At 37.8% G+C, this 12,730-nt stretch overlaps 1 protein-coding gene across 10 annotated transcripts in view; it reads left to right on the forward strand.

Moving 5' to 3' along the window:
• The window catches only part of BAZ1A (bromodomain adjacent to zinc finger domain 1A), a 228,291-nt gene that overhangs the window by 163,057 nt on the left and 52,504 nt on the right, over positions 1-12,730 (forward strand). For all 10 annotated transcript variants that reach the window (XM_031669145.1, XM_031669148.1, XM_031669146.1 and 7 more), the window contains 4 exons: positions 1,465-1,566; positions 5,582-5,669; positions 10,225-10,359; positions 12,031-12,130. In XM_031669145.1, the coding sequence (XP_031525005.1) occupies positions 1,465-1,566; positions 5,582-5,669; positions 10,225-10,359; positions 12,031-12,130 (425 nt within the window). The remainder of the gene's footprint in view (positions 1-1,464; positions 1,567-5,581; positions 5,670-10,224; positions 10,360-12,030; positions 12,131-12,730) is intronic.

Here is a 12,730-nt window from a genome sequence, read left to right on the forward strand (position 1 = left end):
TTTTCCACATAGCAGCCAGAGTGATCCTTCTGAAGTGTAAGTTATTATCACCTTATTATTAAAAATCCTCTAGTGACTTTACTCAGAGTTAATATCCAAAGCCTTGTAATCTGGCACTGCTGCTACATCTCTGAATCTTTTTTCATTTTCCTAATTCATTTTGCTACTTGTGTAAATTGTGCATGCCTCCTCCCACCTCAGGGTTTTTACTTCTTTTCTCTTTTTTTAGAAATTCATTTCCCCAAGATTTTTCATGAGTTGCTCTCTTGGTCGTTTTTTTTTTTCCCCCCTCCAGATCTCTGCTTAAATATCAACCTCTTTGAAGGCATACTCGGTCAACTTATCAGAGATCACTCTATAAAACAGTGGCTCCCCCACCCTGTACTCTGTTCTCGTCATAGAACTTATCACTTCTGTTGTATATGTTTTTGTTTGCTTGTATCTCCTCACTGTTTCTATTTTGTTGACTACTGAATCTTCACTATTTAGAGTAGTTTCTGGCACATTGCAGGCTCGTAACTATTGAATAAATGAATGAATACACCCTCAAAGGGAAGAAAAGATGTGAAGTTGGTGGGGGGTAGGGATTAAATGTGTAGTCTCTTGGCCAATTTAAACTACATTGTCTCCATTTTTATTCTTGGATTATATAGCTGTAAAGAAAGTTTAAAAGCAAATCCAAGAACTTTTTTTTTTTTTAATTTTTTACTCTTTAAACTGGGTACTCTATGCTTCATCTCTAGTTACTTTCTTCACCCAAGGAAAATGTATTGAATGAGTAGCTAAAATACCTACCTAAAATAAAATAGTGCTTTTTTCTGTTTTGGCTAATAGAATGGTGGAGGCAGGGATCAGTAACTTATAAAACCTTAGTTAAAGTAAAAATGCACGGCCACATACAGTGGCTCATGCCTATAATGCCAACACTTTGGGATGCCAAGGTAGGAGGATCTCTGGGGGCCAGGAGTTTGAGGCTGCACTCAGCTTTGATGATGCCATTGCACTCCAGCCTGGGTGACAAGGCGAGACGCTGTCTCTAAAAGACAATAAAAATTTTAAATTTTGATATATGTGGCCAAGCACAGTGTCTCATGCCTGTAATCCCTGCACTTTGGGAGGCCGAGGGGGGAGGATCACCTGAGGTCAGGAGTTCGAGACCAGCCTGACCAATGGTGAAACCCTGCCTCTGCCAAAAATACAGAATTAACTGGTAGTGTATGCCTGTATCCCAGCTACTTAAGAGGCTGAGGCAGGAGAATAGTTTGAACCCAAGAGGTGGAGGTTGCAGTGAGCCAAGATGTGCCATTGCACTCCAGCCTGAGCAACAAGAGCAAGACTCCAACTCAAAAACAAACAAAATGTTTGAAATATGTGATTTTGTTATAGTGTATTCTTACTAGGTTTCCATTTAAAATTTCATTTTCCAAATTATTAACTGATATTTCTTTTCCCTCCTCTTTTTAGGAAGAAAAAAGATGCAATTGATCCCTTACTATTCAAGTATAAAGTGCAACCCACTAAAAAAGAATTATATGAGTCTGCTATTGTTAAAGCAACACAAATCAGGTAAAACTCACTATCTTCTCAATAGTAGTTTAAAGTAGAATAATTATGTAAGATTAAGAAGGTCTGATATAGAATAGGAAGTACTGTGATTGCTTTCCTTTTAAAAAATAAATGTACATTTATATGTTCATAGACTGATTAAAATAAATCCTAAGAATCTTGATGAAGGCCAGGTGCAGTAGCTCACGTCTGTAATCCTAGCACTTTGACAGGCCAAGCCAGGAGGATCGCTTGAGGCCAGGAGTTCAAGACCAGCCTGGACTATGTGGCAAGACCCTGTCTCTATTAAAAAAAAAAATCCTAATGGACTGATGGAGCCCTTTGTTTAGATGACTAACCCCAAATAGTCTTCTATCTAAAGAATTTAAAAGGGTCCTATTTATGAAGTACTTTTCATGAGATAACTCAATTTTTAATATTAATGAAGGTACTTATAAACGTTAACGTTTGTAGTATTCATTAGACAAACATTTGATCAGTTTTTTCCTATTCATCAAGAAAGCTAAAATATAAAAAATGAGTATCTTTAAAAAGTTCCTGTTTGAGGCCTAATCAGAGGAGACAGAAGTTAATATAAGAAGTTGCTTTAGTGAGTAGTTAATACATAAAATAGGCCGGGCGCGGTGGCTCAAGCCTGTAATCCCAGCACTTTGGGAGGCCGAGGCGGGTGGATCACAAGGTCAGGAGATCGAGACTATCCTGGCTAACATGGTGAAACCCCGTCTCTACTAAAAATACAAAAAAAAACTAGCCGGGCGCGGTAGCGGGCGCCTGTAGTCCCAGCTACTTGGGAGGCTGAGGCGGGAGAATGGCGTGAACCCGGGGGGCGGAGCTTGCAGTGAGCCGAGATCGCGCCACTGCACTCCAGCCTGGGAGACACAGTGAGACTCCGTCTCAAAAAAAAAAAAAAAAAAAATACATAAAATAACTGGCTTTAGGTTATACAGATATATTTTAGGAAAATCCCTATTGTTGCCTGTTGGGTTTAGACTCTTAGTCATCTGAAAGTAAGATGATATCAGCCAACTATCAACCTGCCACCTAGGAGTCAGTCTTGTATTTCATTTAATGTAAAATAATTTTTGCTTGTGTTCTCATCCCTTTTGTTCCATATATATTCATGTGTCCAAACAAAAGTGGTAATAATATAAGTATTAAGAGAATCCTGAGATAGATATATCACTTTCTGTGGCTGTATTGAGGTATGTGTAGTTTGTTGCTTTGTTGGTTTTGGGGGGCTCGTCATTAGTTTAAGATCTCTAGAGCATTCTACATTTTACTGTATATTCAAAAATAATATTCCAAAACTAATGTTTGATTATTCAAACTTTTAAAAATTTGTTTAGTTTATGGGCTCATGAGTAGCACTGTTGAGACTACAGATATTTTCCTTATTCACAGTTGAGTTTTTTTCTTTTGCATTTAGTTCAGGATGTTATTTATATAATGTAATTCCTTATTTAATATTTTTCATTTTTCTATTTACTTTTTGACTTATACTTTAATTATTCTGCTAGACCATGGTTACAGTCTTGGTTAGCTCATTTTTTTCCTAATTTGTAAGCCAAAGAATTACAAGGTGAGAAAGTTATACTTCATAATAAAAGACTTAAATGACTTATAGGTCTTTGTTAGCATCAAAAAATAGTACGATGCTATTTTTTTAATAAAGAGATGGTAATATTCCTCTAATAAAGAAGAAGACTTGATATGCTAGAGTAGCATTGACATGTAGAACTTTCCTTTTTTTTTTTTTTTTTTTTGAGATGGAGTCTTGCTCTGTTGCCCAGGCTGGAGTGCCATGGCGCATTCTCGGCTCACTGCAAGCTCTGGTTCCCGGATTCACACCATTCTCCTGCCTCAGCCTCCCAAGAAGCTGGGACTACAGGCGCCCGCCACCATGCCCGGCTAATTTTTTGTATTTTTTTTTAGTAGAGACAGGATATCACCATGTTAGCCAGGATGGTCTCGATCTCCTGACCTCGTGATCCACCCGCCTCGGCATCCCAAAGTGCTGGCGTGAGCCACCGCGCCCAGCAGAACTTTCTTTTATAATGGAAATGTTATATGTATGCTATCCAACAGCCATGTGTCGCTATTGAGTATTTGAAATGTAGCTAGAAAGAATGAGGGAACTGAGTTTTAAATTTTATTTATAAATAAACAATATGTGGCTAGTAGCTACCATGTAAACTAATGTAGTCCTTGAGGACTAGTTTCTTCAGCAGTGAACGAGTAATTACCTTCTCTTTACCAGCTACTGTATGGTGCAGAGATATAGCGGAGTCCTTGTTCTCATGGAGCTTTAAATCTAGGAAAAGAATATGGTTATCCTTGTTTATCTGTGTGGGAGGGAAATCTTTGGATGTTCAAATTTCATAAAATGGTGTAGTATTTGCATCTAACCTACACACATCTTCCCATATGCTTTAAATCATCTCCAGATTATGTATAATACCTAATACAATATAAATGAAGTATAATTCATTGTTATACTGTATTGTTTAGGGAATACTGACCAACAAAAAAAGTCTGTACATGTTTAGTACAGATGCAGTTTTTATTTTCTCCAAATACTTTTGATCTACAGATATGGAGGGCTAACTATACATTTTTGGGAAGGCCACTACTTAAAAATCATATATTGTTTATTCACTTACTGGGCTTTTAACTTGGCTTTTTCTTGAAAGGAATACATTGAACTCAAAACATTTACTTTTTTCCAGAAATACTTCTATTTCTTTTCTATTGGTTTTGTTTTGTTTGTGGTGGTGGTTGTTACTCTTGTGGTTGTTTTTAATTGGGGGGCAAGGGAGAATAAAAAACAGTATGTTTTAGAATATTAATTTTAAGCCTCTTTTAATTTGCATCCCACTAATTTGTTGGTTGTCATGAGATTTAAATACAAAATGTTTTAAAATTTGATATAAGCTATGTTCAACTTTGTTTACAATATCCACTTGAATGTTGATTTGCAGCACTTAATATGATTTCTGGGAGTCTACTGATTTTAATTTTTTTGTTTTGTTTTGTTTTGCTTTGTTTTTTTGAGACAGGGTCTCACTCTGTCTCCCAGACTAGAGTGCAGCAGTGCAATCTCAGCTCACTGCACCCTCCGCCTCCCAGGCTCAAGCGATTCTCCAGCCTAAGCCTCCCGAGTAGCTGGGATTGCAGTCATGTGCCACTACCGCCCAGCTAATTCTTGTTGTATTTTTAGTAGAGATGGGGTTTCACCATGTTGGCCAGGCTGGTCTCGAACTCCTGACCTCAAGTGATCCACCCTCAGTCTCCCAAAGTGCTGGGATTACAGGCCTGAGCCACTGTGCCTGACCTGATTTTAATTTTTAAGAGAATTTTAATGATTATACTTGTAGGGGTAATAATCTAATGTTATAAAATTTGATTTACTCTCTATAGCATATTTTCCTTAAAGTTTGTTTTCTTTTTTGTTTACTTTTTTCTTTTTTTTTGAGACGGAGTCTTGCTCTGTTGCCCAGGCTGGAGTGCAGTGGTGTGATCTCGGCTCACTGCCTCCTAGATTCATGCCATTCTCCTGCCTCAGCCTCCCGAGTAGTTGGGACTACAGGCGCCCACCACCACCACTAATTTTTTGTAGTTTTAGTAGAGGCAGGGTTTCACCATGTTAGCCAGGATGGTCTCAATCTCCTGACCTCGTGATCCACCCACCTCGGCCTCCCAAAGTGCTGGAATTACAGACGTGAGCCACCGCGTCTGGCTCTTGAAGTTTGTTTTCCCAGTGGCCCCTAAACAACAAATGCATATGCTGTTTTTGTAATAGACTTTTTATAATAGATTCACTCATGTAGATCTTATAACTTCCTACATAAATACCTCTAAAAGTTTCTTGTAACTTCTACATAAATACTGTTAGAAGATGAAGTATCCTTTGATTCCTAGGCTTGAAATTCAGGTTATAAATTTACAGAAATTACGGAGTTTGGGTTGAACTCTTTGATGCTAACACTACCCTCTTTGACTTCCTTCCTTCCTGTAGCCGGAGAAAACACCTGTTTTCTCGTGATAAACTAAAGCTTTTTCTGAAGCAACACTGTGAACCACAAGATGGAATCATTAAAATAAAGGTAATCAAATAATGAAATTATTTGTTGGAAGACAGAAAACAAAATGGGTAGTGTTATAAAGTTACAACATTGCTGAAATGTTATTTCAAAGATGATTAAAGATTGCTCTTTTTAAATCTGGAGCCAATTTTTAGTACTTCTGAAAAATATTTATTAGATTAATTACTATTTTTAAAATTGCTAGAATTGCTAGGTGGTTCAGTTACTACCACTTATAAAAAAGATCAACAAGGACAGGTGAAAATAGAAAATTTGGAAAAAGAAAAGTTATCAAGTGGGGCAGCTATAGCTTCCTAATACCTGTAGTGTGGTTCTGGCTTATGAAGAATAGACAGATTCAAAGAACAATGCTAAACAGAGCCTACTAGATGAAGGAACAATGTATAATAAAAAGAGCATTGGCTGGGCACCATGGCTTACTCCTGTAATCCTTGCACTTTAGGAGGCCAAAGTGTACATATTGCTTGAGCCCAGGAGACCAGCCTGGGAAACATGGTGAACCCTGTATCTACAGAAATTACAAAAATTACCTGGGTGTGGTGGTGGTAACTGTAGTCCCAGCTACTTAGGAAGCTGAAGTAAAAGGATCACCAAGGCTGCTGTGAGCTGTGATTGTACCACTGCACTCCAGCGTGGACAACAGAGTGAGACCCTGTCTCAAAATAATAATAATAATAATAATAATAATAATAATAATAATAATAATAATAATAATGTATCATGCTAATACTAAGCAGACAGATTATATTTTGTTAATAACCATTTAGAGAGGAAAAAGTCAAGTTTCAGAGATTTCACATTGCACACCAAGTAAAAAGTTAAATGGTAAAACTTAAAGTAATTTTTTAAAATACAAAATATTCAACTTTTATTGGGATAAAGACACACCAAGTAAAAAAAGCAATAGAATGGAGCCTCATGCCTGTAGTCCCAGCTACTCCTAAAGCTGAGGTGGGAAGATCATGTGAGGCTGGGATTTCAAGTCCAGCCTGGGGAATGTAGCAAGACCCTGTCTCTTAAAAAAAAAAAAAAAAAAAAAGCAGAAACAGCACGTACCTGGGGCCTGTCAGAAGGTGGGAGGAGGGAGAGGATGGGGAAAAATAACTAATTGGTACTTGCTTAAAACCTGGGTGATAAAGTAATCTGCACAACAAAACCCCCATGACACATGTTACCTATGTAACAAACCTGTAAATGCACCCCTGAACTTAAAAGTTTAAAAAGGCAGTAGAATGGGTTAGAGAGATGTATGCATTTGTCACAAATCATCTCCTGCATGTGTAAGATTTGTGCATTTCACTATATATACATGTTTAAAAAGAAGAGAAACTTTAAAAAAAGAATGAGTTTATGCGAAAAGTTAACATTTCAGGTCTCTAGAGACAAGATTGATTTAAAAAATGGACACTTGGTTAACTATTGGAATAATAAAGTTAAATCTAACTCAAAAGAAATGAAACAAATTTTAATGTTAAATATGACAAGGTACTTAGAAGAAATAGAAAAAAAATACCAAGGATGAGATTGAGCATAAACATAAGTTTTAAAATGTCATGCATAAGTGAGCCAAGATCGCGCCACTGCACTCCAGCCTGAGCAACAGGAGACTCCGTGTCAGGCAAAAAAAAAAAAAAAAAAGTCATGCATAGATTTCAAGGGCAAGCACTGGGGGAAAAATACCTTGAGTAAATACAATGAAGAACACAAATTAACTAGAAAAACATATGCACCCCAGTAGGAAAATGGTCAAATAGATATGATTAAAATTCACAGTGGAAGAAATATAAAAACTTGAAAATGTAAGATAGCATCATCTGAAAAATAATTTTTTTAAAATGTGAGCATATTTATGTATCTGCCTTGATAAGATTCAATTATGCTTTATCTATAGCATTATCAGGTAGCCATATTAAATGATGCTTACAAAAAGTTTAATGATTTAAAACTTTTTTAATGATTAAAACTTACAAAAAGTTTTAATGATCTAACCAATAAATGGTTAGAACAGTGCCTGACACTTGGTAGGCAATCGATATATGTGAATAGTTGCATATGTGTATTGTAAACACCAGTTGGCCAATTTCTCTAATTTATAAAGATTTCTTACACATCAGTGAGCAAAGATGACCCAATTGGAAAATGGTGATAAAAGAAATCAGCAAATATTTCACCAAGGAAAAAGTCAATGAACATGGAAAGAAGATCAACTTTACTCAAATAAATGGGAATTAAGGTCACAATAAACATTTTTCACTTAGAGTGTAATAGAAGATTATTAATGGATATGCTGGTGTATTAATCCATTCTCACACTGCTATAAAGACATACCTGAGACTGAGTAATTTATAAAGAAATGAGGTTTAATCAGCTCATAGTTTTGTGGGCTGTACATGCTTCTGCTTCTGGGGAGGCCTTTGGAAGCCTACAATCTTGGCAGAAAGCAAAGGGAAAGCAAGCACATCTTCACATGGCTGGCAGGAGAGAGCGTGAAGTGGGAGGTGCTACGTACTTTCAAACAACCAGATCTCATGAACAGCAAGGGGGAATTCCACTCCATGATTCAGTCACCTCCTACCAGGCCTGTTCTTTAACACTGGGGAGTACAATTCCACATGAGATCTGGGTGGGGACACAGAGCCAAATTATATCAGCACAGCACTTTGTGAGCAAGCACACGAAGTTTGATAACCAGTTTTGGTGAGCATAGACTGCTGTTAGGAGTACCTACAAGTACACAAAAATGTGGGTCTTGTGTATTGTGTGTATGAATAAGGAACTTTGGCAATTAATGTACTAAAACGTATTTTGGCCTTTATGAGTGTATATATATTTGAGACGCAACCACCCATGTGCTTTATATTCATATTTAAGGTGCAATTCTGTAGACAATTACATAATTCTATTCCATAGATAATCCTGTTATCCCACATAATTCAGAGATTATGTGGGATGGAATATGATCATTTTAATGAAATCGTCTTTAATGTGAAATTTTGATAGATTCTTGATTTATTACATGGCCAGAACTGGTTGAATTCTAGGTGTTTAAAGCTGTGCTCTACCCACAAAAATAATTATACACAAAATACCCTTTTCTGTTTTGTTAACTTTTTGTATTTTGTATCATCATTTTCTCACACATTTCCTGAAAGGTATTTCTGTAAATGGCACTTGTTTTCATTTGCTTGAGAGGAAGAATGATGATCTTGGCCATTAGGTCAAAAATAACAAAAAGTCTAGGGTTGCACATGGATAAAGGTAAGCAAGACTGGGCACAGTGGCTTATGCCTGTAATCCCAGCACTTTGGGAGGCCAAGGCGGGCAGATCACTTGAGGTCAGGAGTTCAAGACCAGCCTGGCCAACATGGTGAGACACTGTCTCTACTAAAAATACAAAAATTAGTCGGATGTGGTGGCACACACCTGTAATCTCAGCTACTCAGGAGACTGAGGCAGGAGAATCACTTGAACCTAGGAGGCAGAGGTTGCAGTGAGCCGAGATCACATCACTACACTCCAGCCTGGGTGACAGAGCAAGATTCTGTCTCAAAATAAATAAATAGATAAATAAAATTAAAATAAAATACTTTAAAAGGCAAACAAATTCTAGATACAAGGTAAAAGGAGATAAACTCTTGGATTTAGTAATTATTCTAGAACCACACCATTTCTGGCAAGAATAAGGTTGACTTCTGAACTTAAATTCTTTGTTTAAACTTTATAGGAATTTGCAAGTATTTCTGCTTTTATCAGGACTAGAGGGATGTAATGGGAAATTTGATACATTAAGTATTTAAATTATTACTCTACCCTGGGAGGAAAATCTGAATAAATGTTCAGCAGTTGGCAAATGGTTACAAAAAATTTATCGGGTTAATACAGTGAATTTTTAATGTTAAATATATGGATTGATTATTCATTTACATAGAAAATCTCACAAAATTTGTCAAAGCAAAATAAAGTATTGTATAATATATAATTTTGAAATACAAGAAACTGTACAACCATTCTTGAGGTATTTTATTGTAATGTAATCTTTGAATTGTGGTTTTCTTTCTGGTAAGGCTAATTATATAGTGGAAAAAGGATTGGTTAAACCAATTAAAACGTATTTTACTACACAATAATGCATAAAATTCTAATGTTTTTATCCTTATTTATTTTTTTCTTTTTTTTTTTCTGAGATGGGGTCCAGGCTGGAGTGCAGTGGCGTGATCTCTGCTCACTGCAACCTCCACCTCCCAGGTTTAAGCAGTTCTCCTGCCTCAGCCTCCCAAGTACCTGGGACTACAGACATGCACCACCACGCCCAGCTAATTTTCGTATTTTTAGTAGAGATGGGGTTTCATCATGTTGGGCAGGATGGTCTCGATCTCTTGACATCATGATCTGCCCGCCTTGGCCTCCCAAAGTGCTGGGATTACAGGTGTGAGCCACTGTGCCCAGCCTATTCTGGTCTTTTAACAGCATTAATAGTGGCCATATGACATGTTAGGGCATATCTGTATATTGTTTACTAATGTGTTATTACTGTACCCTATGTCTTTGTGTTAAGGCATCATCTCTTTCAACGTATAAAATAGCAGAACAAGATTTTTCTTATTTCTTTCCTGATGATCCGCCCACATTTATCTTCAGTCCTGCTAACAGACGAAGAGGGAGACCTCCCAAACGAATACCTATTAGTCAGGTAAGTAGAGAATTGATTAAAACTACATTTTCACTGTTAGTAGAACAGTATTCAGAATCAAGAAGTATGTTTGTCTCCCCTCACATCCATAGCCTAGAGGAAGAAACTCATTACCTCACCAAAAAATATGTGAGTATGTACTATATGTTGATAACTGCTCAGCAATGAGGCTTGTAGAAGTTTCAGGTGTGAATTAGATATGACTTTCATACCACAAGGATTTTATACCAAAGTGGAAGCAAGCACATAAGCAATCACTGAAATGTAAAGCAGGGAGTAAACTATGGGATTGAAGTGTAAAATAGGAATAAATTCTGACAGGAGGAAGTTATAGGGGGTTTTTAAAAAGCAATAATGCAGCCGGGCACAGTGGCTCTTGCCTGTAATCCCAGTACTTTGGGAGGCTGAGGTGGGTAGACATTTGAGTCCAGGAGTTCTAGACTAGCCTGGCCAACATGGCAAAACTCTGTCTCTACTAAAAATACAGGAGCCTGAGGCACGAGAATTGCTCAAACCGGGAAGGCAGACAGAGGCCGAGGTTGCTGTGAGCCGAGATCATGCCACATTGCACTTTAGCCTGGACAACAAAGCCAAGACTCTGTCTTAAAAAACAAAACAAAAAAAACCTACACAAGTTAATTAGGTTAGAGACATTATTCTTAGAAGAAATAAAATAAAAATAAAATTTGACATTGGCCACAAGAATGTTTCTGGTATGTCTTTTTTCTGCATCTTTCATATTTGATATTTACACCATCTAGTTTATAAAGTAAGCTGAAAGTTTATAAAGCATTTTTAAGGCTCTTTCTATGTATTACCAATTTTTCCTGAGATATTCTTGTAATAATTTATAGAGCTACAGAGTTAACTCATGTTCTGTGTATTACTAAGATTAGAGTTATTAACAATTCAGTTGCACTTTTTTTTTTTTTTTTTTTTTTGAGATGGAGTCTCACCCTGTCACCCATACTGGAGTACCGTGGCACAATCTTGGCTCACTGCAACCTCCACCTCCTGGGTTCAAGCAGTTCTCCTCCCTCAGCCTCCTGAGTAGCTGGGGCTGCAAGTGCATGTCACCACTCCCAGCTAATTTTTGCATTTTTAGTAGAGATGGGGTTTCATCATGTTGGCCAGGCTGCTCTCGAATGCCTGACCTCAAGTATTCTATCTGCCTTGCCTTCCCAAAATGCTACGATTACAGGCATGAGCCACTGTGCCCGGCCCAATTATACTTTAGAATAAAAACTCATTTTAGACTGGGCATGGTGGCTCACACCTGTAATCCCAGCACTTTGGGAGGCAGAGGTGAGTAGCCCACTCGAGGTCAGGAGTTCAAGACCAGCCTGGCCAATATGGCAGAACCCCATATCTACTAAAAATACAAAAAAAAAACTTAGCCGGGTGTGGTGGCACATGCCTGTAATCCTAGCTACTCAGGAGGCTGAGGGAGAAGAATCACTTGAGCCCTGGAAGCAGAGGTTGCAGTGAGCCGAGATCACACCACTGCACTCCAGCCTGAGGGATAGAGCGAGACTTTGTCTCAAAAAAAAGAAAAGAAAAGAAAAAAAATCATTTTAGTATAAAGAAAGTGTAATTGGTGAAAGTTTTAATTTTTTTGCTTTTTATTCTTACTATAAGAACCAGGCATACTGGTGTGGTTTGTTTTTTTAGGAGGACAATGTTGCTAATAAACAGACTCTTGCAAGTTATAGGAACAAAGCTACTAAAGAAAGAGATAAACTTTTGAAACAAGAAGAAATGAAGTCACTGGGTGAGTTTTAACATTCTTTCCAAAAGCTGATTAGGAATAAGAAAGAATATTTCTCTGTGCCTGAGTGGGGGATATTTCTGAAATGGCATGTTTCTGGTTAATTGTTTTGAAGTGCAGTTATTTTTTCTATCAGATAACTATTCTTTATTTGTTTGTTTGTTTTATTTTTTTTATTTTTTTTTATTTTTTTTTTGAGACGGAGTCTCGCTGTGCCGCCCAGGCTGGAGTGCAGTGGCCGGATCTCAGCTCACTGCAAGCTCCGCCTCCCGGGTTCACGCCATTCTCCTGCCTCAGCCTCCCGAGTAGCTGGGACTACAGGCGCCCGCCACCTCGCCCGGCTAGTTTTCTGTATTTTCTAGTAGAGGCGGGGTTTCACCGTGTCGGCCAGGATGGTCTCGATCTCCTGACCTCGTGATCCGCCCGTCTCGGCCTCCCAAAGTGCTGGGATTACAGGCTTGAGCCACCGCGCCCGGCCTGTTTGTTTGTTTTATATAAGACCACTTCATCTCTTAAAATTTCATGGTCTTGCATATGCCCTATTAAATTGCTTAGTGCTAGATTAAGCAGAAGTTTGAGTTTCCGGGGCTTACAAACTGGGGC

Source organism: Papio anubis, chromosome 7, assembly GCF_008728515.1.
Source record: "Papio anubis isolate 15944 chromosome 7, Panubis1.0, whole genome shotgun sequence".
In the NCBI taxonomy this organism is placed as follows: domain Eukaryota; kingdom Metazoa; phylum Chordata; class Mammalia; order Primates; family Cercopithecidae; genus Papio; species Papio anubis.